Consider the following 17,895-nt stretch of genomic DNA (forward strand, 5'->3'; position numbering starts at 1 on the left):
ATCATTTGTAGATTTTCTTAAAGAGCTTTTTTCTTAGTTTAAATTTTGTTCCAGTGTATTAACATTGTATAATTGTTATTTCCATTGGGAGAAAAAAACTTTGTTGTTTGTTAGGCTCTAAAAGACTTATGAAGATGAAAATATACTATGTTTTTCTCACAGGGCTAATAGTGTATCTTTTATTCCCTTCTTGAAAATGTATGCATTATCATAAAATTGTAAAGCATTACCAATTTAAAGCATTTCAAAGTGTGCATTTCTTCTAGCTAGAAAAATAAATACAAAAATATGATAAAAATTCCCATGAAATTTAACCTTCCAGTATTAAGGTAAATAAATACTTTGTATCTATAAATTAAGGATTCTATAAAAGGAAAATATTTAGCATATGATATCCCAATGTATATGTTTTATGAGTTTACAGATTTATATTTGGAAGTATATTTGTAGTTTGAAAATTTTGCAATTTATAATACTTGTCATAATTTTTTATAGGCAGTTTTGGTTTGTTAAATCATTTTTCTTTTTCTTTAAAATAGAACATTGGTTCTGTTTACTATTTTTAGTGGAGTACTGAAGATTATTTTTATGTTTAATCCTTGTGATAAAATGTATACGTCACATAATAGGATTTATGTTTTATGACACTCGTATCTTACAGAAAAATTAAGTAGTTATAATCCTTCCAAATAGCTATGCTGAGGTCTTGATTTCTGAAAGCAACATATTAAATGTAGTCACTACAGTCTGGCGGTGGACTTCCTAAGGTCCTCATCCAAAAGTTTTAATTTTTTTCATTGTAAACTTCTCAGAAAAAATCTTTTCAAATCATTAAATTTGCAAAAGAAAAAAATCCAAGCCTCACCTATATTTACTGAAGCTCTTTTCTCTCTTCGCACCTATTCCGACTTTGATCTTGGGCCCCCATTTCATTCACATGAGAGCATAAACCAGTTACTATAGCAGATATACTCTTACTCTCCCTACAAAAAGGTATCTATAAAAAGCAACTCAAATGAATTAGAAACAAGAAATAGGCCTTGTGAAATTGACTTTAAAGCCATTGCTTAGTTTTCACTGAGGCCCTGACCATTAAAAATTGATATTTACTTTTGAGAGTGTTTTACAATCATTTTTCAGACTTCGCCTTTTAAGCATTTTTTCTTGTAAATGATCGCTTTTGTTTTGTATTCATTCATTTCAACCACAGACATCTCATATCAGAAATTCAACTCTGCCCGTTCAGCAACGTCAAATGTTAATACATTTATTGTTTTCTTTACTTTGCTATATTTAAATTCTAATGTCTGATGAGAAATGAAAATTGAAGAGTGGTCAGGCCAAGTATAGAATGTGAAGGATATAGAAAAACTAGAAGAAAGATAGACTAAAATCATAATTTATACTGTAAAGAGAAACATGATTATATTTCTTTTGAAATAGGCATATTTTGAGTATTAGTTGAAATATTTTGTCACAAAATTAAGATAATGTAATATAAAAATATTTAAGCCTATTGGCAAATACTAATTAAATGATGATTAAAATATATTCATCTAATTGAGCACATATGCTTTTCTCCCTGAAAATTTCAAGATTGCTCATGCTGAAGAAGCTTCTTTTAAAAACATTGAATAGAGAAACTAGAGTATTCACCTTCTATATGAGAACTTCGAAAAACACACAGGAAGAAAGTTATTATTTTTAAAGGGCAAATGAGATGTTTAACTATGTTAAAACTTGATTTACATATTATTTATATAAGTTATATTTATTTCACCTATGTTTATTGTTGGGTTACCACTTGTGAAGCACTGTGCTGGGATATGACTTAGCAAATTTTGGTTTATCTTATTTTACTTTGTGATGCTCTCAGGTTGATCTGCATTTTATGAAAAAGATTCCTCCAGGTGCTGAAGCTTCAAACATCTTAGTTGGGGAATTGGAATTCTTGGATCGAACTGTGGTTGCGTTTGTGAGGTTGTCTCCTGCTGTATTGCTTCAAGGCCTGGCTGAAGTCCCAATTCCAACCAGGTAAAAAGTATAAGAGCATCTTTTGCATTTTTCTGAAACCATTTTTTTTTTGGTAAAAGAAATTGTCCAAAACTAAAACAAGAAAACAAAGAGTAAATAAGTATAATTTCCTCTGAAAGTTCTTCTAGAAATGAATGTGAAATGCAGAAAATTGTTCCTTCTTGTTTGTGGAAGAGGAGAAAAATACTTTAAAAATTATTCTGTTCTTTCCTCCTTTCTCTCACACTCTGATGTTTTCTGTTAGGCATGCTCCTCATCTCTGAATACCCTGGTCAATATCACCATACAAATCCTTTCTTATAATGTTGATAAAAAGGGTAAAGTGTTGGGCTGTCCTCAAGGATTGCAATGTGGCTAAAAATTGATTGTGGGCTAAAGAGAGGATCCTGTATATGAGTGTGGTCAGACTCAGAAAGGTAAAAGTTTCATAGCTTATGCTTGAATTAGTATGCCTTCCAAATACATGCAAGTGCCATCATTAAGAGAGGCCTTGCTCTATCTAATGTAGTGTGTATTTCCATCCCAGGCATATATGTGTTTCCCATGCAGAATCTGAAGAATTATTGGTAGTAGCATCATGGTACTGTTGTTGAAGTCAAATCAAAAGTGCAAATTTAATTTGATTACCTAAACATATTTTTCATTCAACTATACATAGAAACTAACAACTTAAGGATAATACGAACTGAATTACATTGTTTATAGTTTATCTCTATTTTATAAATAAGATATATGTCCATGGGCAAAACTGTGGAAAAAAGAAAAGAACATTAACTTCAGCATGTTAGGTTCCTAGCGATTCATTCAGTGGACCTTGTTTTCTTCCCTTTCCCTCCCATTAAATGTGATTCCTGTATACAGACAGCTATTTACTCCATCTGCATTCATATAGCAAAACATACTTAAGGAGGGCTCCTTTCCCCCATGATTGGTGCCCTCTGATTGATGCAACTGTTCCAGATGCTTTAGTATCCTTCCACTTCCAAACACTGAATGCCTTAGCCAATTTAAAAATGATGAAAAGTTCAGGTTCTTGGTTTGTAAAATACGTTTCCTCCATGGATCTTTGGCCTTAACTAACAACATAGCATATTATATCACTCTGTGCTTTGCTTGTGGATAAAATATTCCAAAAATGTGGACTAGTTTAGCCAGGAGAGGCCTCATTTCATAAGAGCTCAGCAAAGGGAAGTGGGATCTGGTGACCCCATCCCTGAATCTGTGACAGGAACAGATTTGAGGCAGGAACCTGGTTACCATTCAGGTTGTAGGAAGAAGTGTCCGTTCATCCTGTGGGAGGGTTCCCAAGACTTCTGATACATGCCAAATTTTATTAAAAAGAGGGAAGAAAACTTGAGCATATTAACGTGGCATCTGACTCTCTGATTAGACCGCATTTTTTCTATATACAACTTGCAACCTATTCAGAGTTTCTGGGAATTTGGACTTCAGGTGTCAGATATCAGACTTACTAATTGTAGAGGTATTATTTTAGTAGTTTAAAATTCCTTTTCAGTCCTCCAAGCAGTGAATTCTTGTTCCACCATTTAGGGAGGTGTCTGATGAAATTCTGCGTCAATGATGGCTATTTATGACAATGATAGTTCCTGTATTTCAAAGGAGAGAAAAGAAAAATTCCCAGGAGTAGAGAAAAGCCTTAATGGGGTTACATACCCTCACTTTGAAAACTGTCAAGGTTTAGGTGACCTCATTTCATACTGACATAGCAAAATATGTGTAGAGAACAATGGAGGAAAAATTAGGGGCACAGTAGAGCCACTGTGTAAGGGAGAGATTAAAAAGACTAGACTATTTAGTTTGGAAAGGTGAAAAATGGAAGAAGATTAGTTAGACAAGTAGAATAAAGAAAGCTGTTCAAGGTTCCTAATTATTCTTTCTTCGGAGGACAAAGGGCACACCATGAATATAATAGCACACATAGTAAAAATGTCAGAAAATAATTTTTTAGGACTTTATAAATAGCCCATGAAGTGGAAACCTGAAAAACAGCAAGATGTACATAGGTTATAAAATTTCTTAAAAGTATTATAGTTGATAAAGCACCTGCCACCACAGTAAGCTGGTCCTCTTTTAAATGTGTAGTAGACATTTCTGTATAGTAGAAATTGACTTGGGTTCAGGTAAAACTAACACAAAAAAATCGATGTCAGACTCTCTAAGACTGTGCAATATATGCTTCGTGTAAAAACATGTACAATCTTTAAAGTTTATAGTTAAATGAAAGGTAGGAGTATAGTATCTGATTTGGTATACCTTATAAAGCTATTTAGTCTTCACACGTAAGAACATAAACCATTTAGCAAATTAATACCACTGAATTATATTGCAGAATATAGGGCATTTTAAAATTTTCTCAATTTCTCTGCAGCATTGACCTTTTTCAGAGACAATTGCCAGAGTCCTCCAAAACTAGAGCGTGTATAGATTTCTTCAAAAGCTCCAGTTGTGACGATGAGTTTGCTAGACTTTCAGTGTAATTTAGATGGAATATCACAATGTAGCTAGTATTTATATTCCTCCATAATTGGAATTAATAGATCATTAACTCCCTGTTTCTTCTGCCTAATTTATCTTTTGATTCCTGACAATTTTTTTTTATTTAATGTAAATTGCATATATAACTGCTATTTTTTTGACCATGTTCTTTCTTTGTTTATACTATTACGTTACCTTTTTCCTCTTTACCCGATGCTACAATTTGAATATTAGTGAGTTCTCTTCCTTATAATTCAGAAAAGCTTAATCATATTTTAGTTTTCTCCCCTTCCTCCTCTAAGGATTATACAATCCTTAAGATTCTCACTATCATGTAGACTCTAAGGGTAACTATATGGGAAAATACTGAGATCAAAATAACCATGGATTCCCATTGCTTAGGGATCTTAAGCATAAGTGGAAATCATCTTAAAATGTTTCCAAACAATAATAAACTGTGAAAAAATATGTAAGTATTTTACATCAAATCCCCCATCTTAAATAAGTCCTTTAAGCTGAGTGATTCTGTAATTATTAAAGTAATTTTTTATATTTCTACCTTGAAACTTTTTGTTTTTTTTTCTTCTTAATTACAGATTTTTGTTCATTCTTCTGGGACCCCTGGGAAAGGGTCAACAGTACCATGAGATTGGCAGATCAATTGCAACCCTAATGACAGATGAGGTATTTATTCAAGTTCATTGGGAACATTTTCCCCATTAGGTACACTTAACTTTTGGAGTTCCTGTATTCATGACTATTTGTTGTGAATCAGATTTCTCTCTATTAAATCCCCCTTCTTCTATGTTTCCAGTATAAAATTTCCTTTGAAAAAATTTGTTTGAAAGGGGTAATAAATTCACACACATGACTATAATGCTTTAAAACCTCATACTCTAGAGAAAATTCTTTATTTAGTGACATTTAGAAGATATTTATTAATATTCCCTTATAGTGTATGTCCTGCTAAAGTGAGTGCCATTGTTAATATCATTACAAATCTTGTAATTATTTTGGGCAAAATAATTTTAGGACCTCAAGAGAAAACAATGACAGTGTATCTGAATAGTGTATATGACACCAAAAGCTATGCAACATCTATCAACTCTCTTTACAGTTTTGCCTGAATGTTCTTAACCTGAGAGTCTTTGAACCATTAGAGGAGCTACAGATGGATTTCAAGGGGGCTGTGATCTTTATGATACAGCACACAAATTTTTCTGGTAAAAAATTTGTATGTACTTTTTTTGGGACTGGAAAAAAGTTTTTAGCAGCTTCTCAAAGAGGTATATGTCTCAAAAATGTGTGATCATGAAAATAAGAACATAAGTGCTAACATATAACTGGTTTCTTGTATCCCCAGCACCTTGTGGAAATCTATTTTTTATTGTTTTTTATTGTTAAAGAAGAGCAAGTACAAAAGACCACAGAAGGGTCATACATTCAAAATTTAGTAGTAAATAATAAACAGGCTATACGTTTTCTAGAATCTCATCTAAAGAATTTAAGGTATTTATTGAAATACATGGCTTTGGATTGAAAATTTGAAAAAGAAAACAAGTTAGTATTGTTACATAACTTTTCCTTAGGTTTATGAAATCTGAAATTTTGAACTTTAGGGTTTGATATAAATTCTATTATATCTGTCCAAATTATGTTTTATGGTTTTGTATGGATTTGTTATTGATATTTACACATAGGAAACCAAAAACCAGAAGAAAAACATATTTTTCATCAGTTTGAGAATCAACGAGTGTATTAGTTTTCTATGGCTGCCATAAAAATTATCACAAACTAGGTGATTAAGACAAGAATAATTTATTTTCTCACATTTTGGGGAGCTAGAAGTGTGAACTCAAGGTGTCAGTAGGACCACATTCTCTCTGAAGGCTCTAGGGGAGAATGTTTCCTTGTCTCTCCAGCTTCTGGTGGCTCCTGGCATTTCTTGCCTGTGGTGGCAAAATTCCAGTCTTCACCTCCATCTTCATGTGGCCTTCTCCCCTGTGCCTTGTGTTTTCTTCTTTTCTGTCTCTTACAAGAACACCTGTCATTGAATTTAGGGCTCACTCTAATTTAGGATGATTTTATCCTGAGATCTTTACCTCCATTATATCTGCAAAGACCCTTATTCCAAATAAGGTCACATTCTGAGGTTCAGGTGGATTTATGTTTTGAGAGGACACTGCTCGGTCCACTACAGTGAATGTCATTTTATTGAGGACATCTGAGAGAAGACAGGGGAGTTAAAAAAAAGGGCTTCAGGAGGACCACCCACTTGCTCTAGTAGAACTCTCATGAGAAGACACAGTATCTTTGCTTTAAGTGGTTCCATAATGATTAATATTTTACAATTTTTACAGCATTGCAAAATATATGCCACTGTGATTTGTAGTCCACAATTTAAGTACTGTCACTTTTATGCACATGTATTTTGTGTTATGTTTCCACATCTTAAGACATTAGGACATTACATTAAGCTGTTTCTGGGGCATGGGATAGGTTATACGATAAGAGGGACACGTTGGGTCATGGGAGGTACATATATACTCAACATATCTCTCTTCCTAATTCTTCTTTCCCCAATTAGGCGTCAAGACTTTCTCAACAGAAAGATTTCAATTCCAAAGTTTTTTAAAACTAATCCACTGGGTGTGGAACAACAGAGAAACATCCATGTTTTTTAAATTTTAGGGTGAGAGTGATAGCAGAGAAAGAAAGGATTTCCATCTATTTCCCTGATTAAAGAGAACTACCCAATTTGAGAACAAGCATTGGCCATCTAATGAGGGCTCAAACATAAATCCCTTAGATTTGAAAGTTTAGAGCTTAGTTTTAGAGTAATTTGTAACTCTCACCAGTGGGATAGAGAAGCAGAAACTCAGCCAGAAAGTTACTATAGAAGACGAGGGCGATTAACGATAAAGGGCATGTTAATTATAATAGTGCATTAATTGAATATCAAGAAATATTTAAATGTTTTCTCTTTTAAAAGAGAAAGCACTTTTTTTTTGTTGTTCAAAACACAGGTAGACAAGTTGTTCTGCTTATCTAATTGCTTTGAAGGCAATGAATAATTACACTCATTAAGAACAAAATTTAGTTTGATTCATAAAGTTTAGTTAAGGAACTGATGAATCGGATTACAGTATCAAACTGTAAATTCTGTGACAGCTGTTACCTCTTATTATTCATTTTTGTGCCCTGGTTTTGTCAGGTGCTCAAAAAAACTTTTTGTTGCCTGAGCTCTGTTTGTTTTTCTCCTCTCCATACTGGAAACTTCTTGTACATACATAGTCTGTCTTTTCCTTTTGTATCTTTAGACTTAGCTAGCCTGGCATCTGGTCTTCAGTCAGGGTTTAATAATTTTTTTTTAAATGAGTTAATGACTGAATGTGCTAGTCCTCTTAGCAATACCTGATCTTGAATCAATTGAGTAATCTATTTTGTTCCTTTCGTTAAGCATTGCTAGAGATAAATCATATGATTTTGCTTATTGGCACTACGACCATTGTATTAACCCCTTTCTGTTCTTAACCATTATTAAGCACACCAAAGACTTTTTGTTTATATAACTAGCATGCCAATATTTATCATAATAGAACTTAAAACTGAGAATATTTAAAAATCTGTATTTATGAAATTCATTTAAAAATAATAATAAAATCAATATATATTAACATACTGAAATAATGTTTATGAAATAAAATCAATATATGTTAACATAAATAATGAAATAACGCTTATGAAAACAAAAGGAAAGACAAAAACAAAAAATTTCCTGAGAGTGATATCATTTTTCTTTTTCTTGTTCTTGGCTTTTGAGCCAACAGTTTTCTCTGTTACCCAGATTTTGAGTCAGTACTGACTTTTCTGTTCAATCAGAGAACATGCCCAAATACAGTAGCTATTTAAGAAATACATATCAAATACATGTCCAGGTTTCCTCCATCCTGAAAATGAAATACCTACTGCTTCATATAGCATCTACCATTGAAGAACTGTTGACTGAATCTGAATCTCAACAGCTTTGTAGGAGTAGTGTTCACCTAGTTCTCGATATCTTAGCTTCATTCATCTCAATGTGTTACAGTCTGAATTTTGTTGGCACCACTGTGCTAAAACTACTTTCAGTAAGGTCCTTATTTACCAGATGTATTATTCCATGTTCTGTACTCAGTGTCACTTGATCTCCTATTGGCATTTGACATTGTTGAATACCTGTTCTTTCCTTTTTTTTCATGAAGAACAACTAAAATTGTGTGCTTTGTTTTGAAACTGAATTTTGAAATAGAAACTATTGCTTAAATACATTCTTTTATGTACAATGAGTTTTTTACTTTATCTCTCATATACAAGTTTTTAATATACCTAGAATTGCTTTTTGCATGGGAGATGGGTAAAGATCCAATTTCATTTTTATATAATCACTTGGCTTAGTACCATTTATTGGTTAGTCCATCATTTACTCAATGGTGGGTAATAAGTGCTTTTCAAAAAAACCCCCATCCATCTCTGCGCCATCACTATTTTAATTATAGTATTCTTACTATAATGAGTCTTGGTCTCTATTAGGTCGAATTCCTTCTTCGCTTTGTTCTTTATTAATTCGTTCAATAAATATTTATTGAATGTGAACTATTTATCAGGCACTTTTGCAGTTGATGGGGATATATGAGTGAACAAAAGAGACAAAAGCCTTTTCTTTCATTGAGCTAATAGTCTAGTGAAAAGACAGACTAATACATAAAAGTAAAATGTATGATATGTGGTGATAAGTGCTTTGGAGGAAACCGCCAAAGCAGGGAAGGAAGATAGGAATGGAATGGAGACAGTTGCAAGTTAAAATCAGGAACCTAGGGGCGCCTGGGTGGCGCAGTCGGTTAAGCGTCCGACTTCAGCCAGGTCACGATCTCGCGGTCCGTGAGTTCGAGCCCCGCGTCAGGCTCTGGGCTGATGGCTCGGAGCCTGGAGCCTGTTTCCGATTCTGTGTCTCCCTCTCTCTCTGCCCCTCCCCCGTTCATGCTCTGTCTCTCTCTGTCCCAAAAAATAAATAAACGTTGAAAAAAAAATTAAAAAAAAAAAATCAGGAACCTAAAAGAGAAGGAGCAAGCTATTCAGATATCTGAGGGAATACTTTCCAAACAAAAGAATAAATGAGGGAAAATGCTTTGAGACAGGAGCTTGCCAGGAATATCTGAGGAACAGCAAAGAGGACAACATGGCTGGGCAGGAGGGAGAAAGGGAGAGTGCAGTAGGCAATGAGGTCAAAGAGGCAACAGGCCAGTCTCTGTAGGGACTTGGAGTTAGGAAGCAAATGAAAGACTTTGAGAAAAGAAATGACATGATTTATCTTGTGGAGGAGCAAGGGAAAAAGCAGAGAGACCACTTGAGAGGCATTGCAACAATTTGGGCAAGCAGTGGTGGTGAGAGAGAAATCAATGCAATTTCAATCAAAATCCCAACAGGATTTATCAAGGAGCTGATAAACTTATTCTAAGAAAAACATAGAAGAATGAAGGTCCAAAAATATTAAAAGCAGGCTTGAATGAAACAAACATATTTATTGAGGTTTCTTCCTAATTCACTGCTGCTTTTTTTCAGCTTCCTTTTCTGTATCCTTCCTTCTTCCCTTCCACTGCATTGAAACTTGCTCCTTAATTATGGTTCCTACATTATCAGTTTCTCCTTCCCTACTCTATCATTTCTATCTCCTTATAAAGATGGTCTAGACTCTCCTATATTTTAAAAGAAGAGAAAGAAACAGAGAGGAAGAGAGGTCGGCGGGGGGAGGAAAAAAGGAAAGAAGAAAGAAAGAAGGAAAGGGTACTTCCTCATTGTGTGGTCTTGAGCAAGTTAACTTCCACTCTCTCTGCCTCAGTTTCCTCATCTTCAAACTGGGAATGACAATAATTGTAAATATTTCATGTTATTATTGTGAAGAATATATATTTATTGCCTACTACATATTGGAGATAAAGTGGTAGAAATGAAAGCTTTGGGCACTGGCCTCATGGAACACCCTGAAGTCATCCTTGACTCCTCTTTCACACTCAAGTCCGATCTATCTGTAAATCTGCCTGCCTCTACTTTCACAATATGTGCAGAATCCTACTACTTCTGACTTTCTGAACTGCTATCACCTGGTTCTTACCCTCATCACCTGGCCCATGCCACTATTATTCTACCATCGCAATAGAACTTCTGCTCTCTCTGCCCTTGCCTACTTCCTTCTGTTCTCGAGACAACAGCAGGAGCTAGGCTTCTGCTCAAGGCCCTCTAATAGCTTCTTATCTCATTCAGAGTAAAAGTGAAAATTCTTATGAAGATCTAAAAAATCCCAGGATGACTTTCTGTCCTTTTGACCTTTCCTGCTGCTCTCCCTCTAGCTCATTCCTTCCCAGCATTTGGCCACCTAGCTACTTCTCAAATATGACATGCATGCTTTCACCCAAGAATCTTTGCACTGGCTATACCCTCTGCCTGGAGAGCTCTTGCTTCCAATACCTTGGTTTTTGCTGAAATGTCTCACTAAGGTCTTCCTTAATCACCCTATTTAAAATTATAGCACCCCCCCAGTCATACCCTTATTCTCTTTTCCTACCTCATTTTTCTGTATTGGACTTTCCACCCTCCAACAAAATATATACACTCCTTATATTGTTTATTTTCCATCTCTACCCTCTCACTAGAATGTAAGCTCCATGAGGGGATGGATTTTTGTTGGTTTTATTCACTGATGTATCCTTAGCATATAAATAGTTTGATAAATATTAAATGAATGTTCAGAGCTCATGTGTTAGCAGGAAAAATAAGCATTAAACAACTAATTATATAATTAACAATGAATTACAATAATTATAATTACAGTGAAAGCTATCAAGAAAAAGGACAAGGTGTTAGGAACGTATTAACAGGATGTCTAATCTTGTTTGAGAGGGGATCAGGGAAGGCTTCTCTTAAAAGTCAAATGTATATTGAAATCAGAATGTTAGGTTAGCTAAACAAAGAGAAGGGAGAAGAGCCCTTTAAAATAAAGCTATTGGGGAAATTGGTGATAGGAAATCAATAATAAAGAATGTTTTTAATTTAAAATCAAACAAATTGTGGTATCTGAGGAGTTTGAAGACAATAGGAAATCAGCTGCCCTGAATGAATTTGGACATTCATATATCTAAAGCAGGTATAAGATCATGTGATCCTTTGAAGCAATTAAAAATTTTTTTTAAATATTTATTTTTTTTAATGTTTATATTTATTTTTGAGACAAAGGGAGACAGAGCATGAGTGGGGGAGGGGCAGAGAGAGAGGGAGACACAGAATCCATGGCAGGCCCCAGGCTCTGAGCTGTCAGTACAGAGCCCCATGCGGGGCTCAAACTTGTCAACCGCGAGATCATGACCTGAGCCGAAGTTGGAGGCTCAGCCCACTGAGCCACCCAGGCACCCCAATGTTTATTTATTTTTGAAGGAGAGAGAGACAGACTGTGAGTGGGGGAAGGGCAGAGAGAGAGACACAGAATTCAAAGCAGGCTCGAGGCTCCAAGCTGTCAGCACAGAGCCCAATGCGGGGCTTGAACCCACAAACCGTGAGATCACGACCTGAACCGAAGTCGGAGGCCCAACCGATTGAGCCACCCAGGCGCCCCGAAACAATTTTTTTAATTAAGAGGTCAAATCAAGAAAGATTTCAAGAGAGTTGCTACTAGCAGGGAAACAGTAAAGTAGTTAAACTCTTGTTGGGATTAAGAACATTTGCAACTCTTAAATGTTTAGATTGGGTCTCATGATCATATAAAACTCTGTAGAAGAGGAGAGATATTCTGAGCTATAAACTCAGTGGCTTATGGTAGGAAATCAGTGTTGTCAATATTTAGAAAAAATATCTTTCCCAAAATACAACTAAACCATTAATATGTTTTTGGTGTCTTCAAATTATCCTAAAACAAGACTATATGTTTATCATACCAATGATCATCTGTGAAAAGTTCTTGGTTGGAAAGTAAAGCAAAAGCCTTTGAAAATAATCATAATCTCTTCTTCAGCAGTTTAGATTGAGTATCAAACCAGAAACTAAAACAAATGTTCTAAAAGTAGAATATTTGAAAGCACAATATCCCTGGAAATTTTAGAAAAGGTGGTCAGTGTAATATGTAACTCAGCATAAGAATAATTTAGTAACCCCAAGCCTCAAATGTCTGCTCCATTTCATATTATATGAAATACAAAAAGTATCAGAAATATTCATATTATGTTTAATATAGACTAAATTATCCCATGTATCTTTATTTTTACTTTCTTCATTTGTTATGTTAAATATACCATTTGTCTCTGTGTTATGCTGCAGGAATAACCACCTACAATCTCAGTGGTTTAAAACAGTGAGCATTTATTTCTATCATGGCCTGTGTCTGTCCTAAGTTAGCAGAGGGGTTCTGCAGATTATCGTCGCTCAGGTACCCAGGCCCATAGAAGCTCCCCCTCACCCTGCTTTTTCTCAGTCACTACGGCAGACAAAAGACAATGCATTAAATTACATGCAGATTGTCATAACTTCCATTTGAAATTGACATATGTGCACCTAAATGGGGTACACCTAATCCCACTATCAAAGAAGGCAAGGAATGACATCTTACCCTATGTCGAGAAGAACTGTGATGTCTGTCAATAGCATAAATGACTACCACAGCGTGCGCATGTGTATGTGTGTAAATGTAACTCATTTTGAATGGAAATATGCTTGTTATACTGTATAGATGATGTGATACATATTCAGAAAACACTCATTTATAGCTTTATTATTATTTAAAAATTAAAACAAAATAACCTTTTAAATTAGTTTAATTTATGTTTCAGGGTATAAGTATTGCTAAAATTTTCAATATATTCTGTAAATCTTATCTCTGTTTTTAAGCAAGGGCTTCTTTCTGAAAGTTTGATTTCGCCACACAAAAATAACCTTTGCCAAGCTTGAATCCTTAATTCTAACTGAATGAGATTCCTTTCATACTCCTTTCTCTTTTTCTTACTTTTGTTTCAGAAATTTCAACATTCATTCTAGCACTCTAAGAAAAATCTATATCTGTGTGCATTCGTAGAATAAATTATAATAGTTTAAAAACTTTTTTTAGTTAGAGCTGCCTAGTTCTTCAAATTGTTATAATCACATGTAAGATAACTGGGAAATGAAAACACTCAACACATTAAGATTTTATGATTACTTTTTATCTTTATTTATTATTTTTATCTTTTCCTCCTGTAGGTATTTCATGATGTTGCTTACAAAGCTAAAGATCGCAATGACTTGGTATCAGGAATCGATGAATTTCTAGATCAGGTTACTGTTCTTCCTCCTGGCGAATGGGATCCAAGCATTCGTATAGAGCCTCCCAAAAATGTTCCTTCCCAGGTATGTATATTTGAAAATACTCTGAAAAATCTCGTCATTTTTTTATATATATATATTTGGTGTTCATTCCCTTTTGTGGCATGGAGCTCCTAAACCCCTTCAAATTTCCTAAGTGAGGAGCAAGATGTTAATGAGGTGACTTTTGGAACTCACCACAGGATGGGCTGCTGGCCACTGGAGCCAACTGTGTGATTAGAGGGTTAGAACTTTCAGTCCCACCCTCCCACCTCCAGGAATTGGAAGGGGTTGGAGATTGCATTCAGTCACCAATTGCCAATGTTTTAATCAATCATGCCTATGTAATGAAGCCTCCATGAAACCCCAAAAGGACAGGGAGCAGAGAGTTTCCAGGTTGGTGAACATGTGGAGACTGGGGAGAGAAGCATGTCTGGAGAGGGCAAGGAAGCTCCTCACCCTTTCTCCATACCTTGCCCTGTGCATCTTTTCTACCTGGCTGTGTTCCTGAGTTATATCCTTTCATCATAAGCCAGTGATCTGTATGCAAAATGTTTCCCTGAGTTCTGTGAGCTGCTCTAGCAAATTAATTGAACCTGAGGAGAGGGTCATGGGAATCTTTGATTTATAGCCATTCAGTCAGAAGCTCAGGTGGCAACTTGGGGTGAGACGGGGGCAATCTTGCAGGTGTAAACCCTTAATAATGGAATCTGATGCTGTGTCCCATTAAATAGTGTCAGAGTTGAGCTGGATTGTAGGATACCCAGCTAGTATCTGTAGCATTGCTTGTTGGTGTGGAGAACCCCCTGGTTCAATGGGGAACACATTGGAATTGGTACCAGAACCTATATAGCACCTAAGAAGGTAGGGATATGAAGTTACAGAGTCTTAATGCTATCCAACACACGTCACTGAGAAATTTGATATATTGATGATATGCTACCAAATCAAATAGTCCCATATACCTGGAAAGATTTTAAACCCATCTTAAAACATATTATACTGGAGGAAAATTAAAATTTTAATAAACATGTAAAATATGGCCTGAGACAAGCCCATTGCTGTCTTTCCATATTTTGATATATTACTTTGAAATTGGTGAATATTAAGAAAATTCAGCCTGGGCTGCCTGGGTGGCTCAGTCAGTTAACCATCTGACTCTTGATTTCATCTCAGGTCATGATCTCACAGTTCCTTAGATCAAGCCCTGCATTGGGCTCTGTGCTGACAGTGCAGAGACTGCTTGGGAGTCTCTCCCTCTCTCTCTGCCCTTATCCCACTCTCTCTCTCTCTCTCTCTCTCTCAAAATAAATAAACTTTTTTTTTTTAAAAAAAGGAAAGAAAATTCAGCCTCAAGCCCAGACACAACACTCCCATCACCATGGCTTCTCTGGGGTCATTGGCATTTTCCTCCTCTCTCCTCCTCTTGTGTATGGAGCTTGGTGTGGGAAACCTGATCGAAGAATTAAAGATCGAATTTTGCTGTGTGTCTGGATTTTCTTACTGCTTGTTCTTGCCATTTTATAATGTACCAAGTGGAAACTAGATAAAAATGTATACAGTAAGGCTCTCAATAATTTATATTTTTCCTAGGTGACATCATTTATCACCCTGTTGAAAACAAAGTCACATGATCTTGTTTTCTGCCTATTCAATCCACCTTGCCACACTGAACATTTCACAGTTCAGACTTTTTGAAGTCTATTAAGTAGGAATGTTTATTCTGCTGTATTTCTAGAAATTAAACTTTAATGACATTTCGAAGCTCTTTAATGCTTTTAAGTTCTTTTTGATATCTGATAAAGGGTCAGTATCAAAATTATATAAATAACTTATAAAACTTAATACCCCAAAACAAATAATCCAATTAAAAATGGGCAGAAGGCAGGAACAGACATTTCTCCAAAGAAGACATTCGGATGGCCAATAGGCATATGAAAAGATTTTTAATATCACTCATCATCGGGAAAAAGCCAAACTATGATGAGGTATCACCTCATACCTGTCAGAATAGCTAAAATTAAAAACAAGAGACAACAGATGTTGGCAAGGATGTAGAGAAAAATGAACCTCTTGCATTGTTGGTGGGAATGCTAACTGGTGCAGCACTGTGGAAAACAGTATTGAGGTTCCTTGAAAATTTAAACATAGAGCTATTCTATGATCCAGTAGTCACTCCACTAGCTATTTACCCAGAGAATACAAAAACACTAATTCAAAGGGATACATGCACTTCTATGTTTATAGTAGCATTATTTACAATAGTCAAATTATGGAGGCAGCCCGAGTGTCCATCGATAGATGAATGGATAAAGAAGAGGTGAATATAAAATGGTCTATTACTCAGCCATAGAAAAGAATGAAATCTTGCCATTTGCAACAGCATGGAACAAGCTAGAAAGTATAATGCTAAGCAAAATATGTCAGTCAGAGAAAGACAAATACCATATGATTTCACTCATGTGAAATTTAAGAAACAAAACAAATGAGCAAAGAAAAAAAAAAAGAAAGTGAGACAGACAAAGAAACAGACTCTTAACTATAGAGAACAACCTGATGGTTACCAGAGGGGTGGTGGGTGGAAGAATGGCTGAAATAGTTGATGGGGATTAAGGAGGGCCCTTGTGAAGATGGGCACCAGATGATTAAAATAAAAACTTAAAAAAAAGTAAAAAAAATAATATTCTTTTTGATAAGTATGTACTCTTTACTTAATGTCAAGATTTATTTAATGTTGTCTTGCATTAAATTGGAAGATTTACAAGTTCCAGGTGGATCAGTATTTTTAAAAATAAAGCAATGAAAGCATTACAAAAAAAAAGGAAATTTAAAGGCATGGCTTAATCATATCAGATAGAAAATTCTCCCTTACTGCTAATCTTATTTCTGATTGGGAAGAATTATTTTTTAACTTTTTTTTTAATGTTTATTTATCTTAGAGAGAGAGAGACAGTGCAAGTGGGGGAGGGGCAGACACACACACACACACACACACACACACACACACACACACACACACACAGAATCTGAAGCAGGCTCCAGGCTCTGAGCTGTCAGCACAGAGCCCAATGTGGGGCTTGAACTCACAAACTGCGAGATCATGACCTGAGCCGAAGTCAGATGCTTAACCGACTGAGCCACCCAGGCACCCCAGAATTTTTAAATTAGAATTCTTATGTTCATGTTACCTTTGTGTGGATGTATGATATAAAAATTGTAAAAATTAAAACTCCAGTGTGCATTTCACTTATTATATAATCCAGAGAGGTAAAAATAAAGACTATTATTTTGCTATTATTTGGGGTCATTTTTAAATTACAGGCCTGACTTTGTTGAGATTTGTAGCCAAATGTTTGTTAAGGCCACTCATATTGCCACGTCTGTTCCTACTGAATATGCCCCCTGCAGCCCCCACAGATGTCATCTACTCAGCCTTCCCTAGGGCTTTTGTCCCTGTGGAGTCCAACTTGCCTGACCTTACTGCTCTAGTTGACTAAGACATAGAATGTTTTCCTGGTTAGCCAGAGGTGGGAAAAAATCTCAATCTCACTATCGATTTAAGAAATACACACTGATGTCTTATTTCTGAAGTCATTTCATAATTATTAAAGATTATTTGATTTCCTTTTCTCAACAATTACAATTTTGTGATTCTGTACCTGCAGCCACATTGTTTCAGTTGGTCTACTAAAATAAAAGAAGTTGCTGAAAGTGTAATTTTTGGGGTTATAGATTGACTTATTTTTTGTACTTGTAAACATCTTTGCACTTATGATATTAGAAAAAGACAATATAATGCTTCCTGAAGTGGTAAGAAAGAAACTCTTTAATCGATTTTATTTGGGAAAAATTCTGTGAAAATATTAATACATTTGAAAATGAGTGAGACTTGAAAAGTTACTTGTTAATACCATTTAGTTTTTTGAACATTAAGACTGAAGTCAAGCATTTTTGAAAACATCTTGCCTTTGAGAAATGATATTTTTGAGGCAAGTGGAGGACTGG

At 35.2% G+C, this 17,895-nt stretch overlaps 1 protein-coding gene across 7 annotated transcripts in view; it reads left to right on the forward strand.

The window, feature by feature from the left end:
• Window positions 1–17,895, forward strand: part of SLC4A10 (solute carrier family 4 member 10) — a 295,709-nt gene that overhangs the window by 193,104 nt on the left and 84,710 nt on the right. For all 7 annotated transcript variants that reach the window (XM_030325195.1, XM_030325192.1, XM_030325198.1 and 4 more), the window contains 3 exons: window positions 1,877–2,034; window positions 5,127–5,214; window positions 13,789–13,935. In XM_030325195.1, coding sequence (XP_030181055.1) covers window positions 1,877–2,034; window positions 5,127–5,214; window positions 13,789–13,935 — 393 coding nt within the window. The remainder of the gene's footprint in view (window positions 1–1,876; window positions 2,035–5,126; window positions 5,215–13,788; window positions 13,936–17,895) is intronic.

Source organism: Lynx canadensis, chromosome C1, assembly GCF_007474595.2.
Source record: "Lynx canadensis isolate LIC74 chromosome C1, mLynCan4.pri.v2, whole genome shotgun sequence".
NCBI classification, from domain to species: Eukaryota; Metazoa; Chordata; class Mammalia; order Carnivora; family Felidae; genus Lynx; species Lynx canadensis.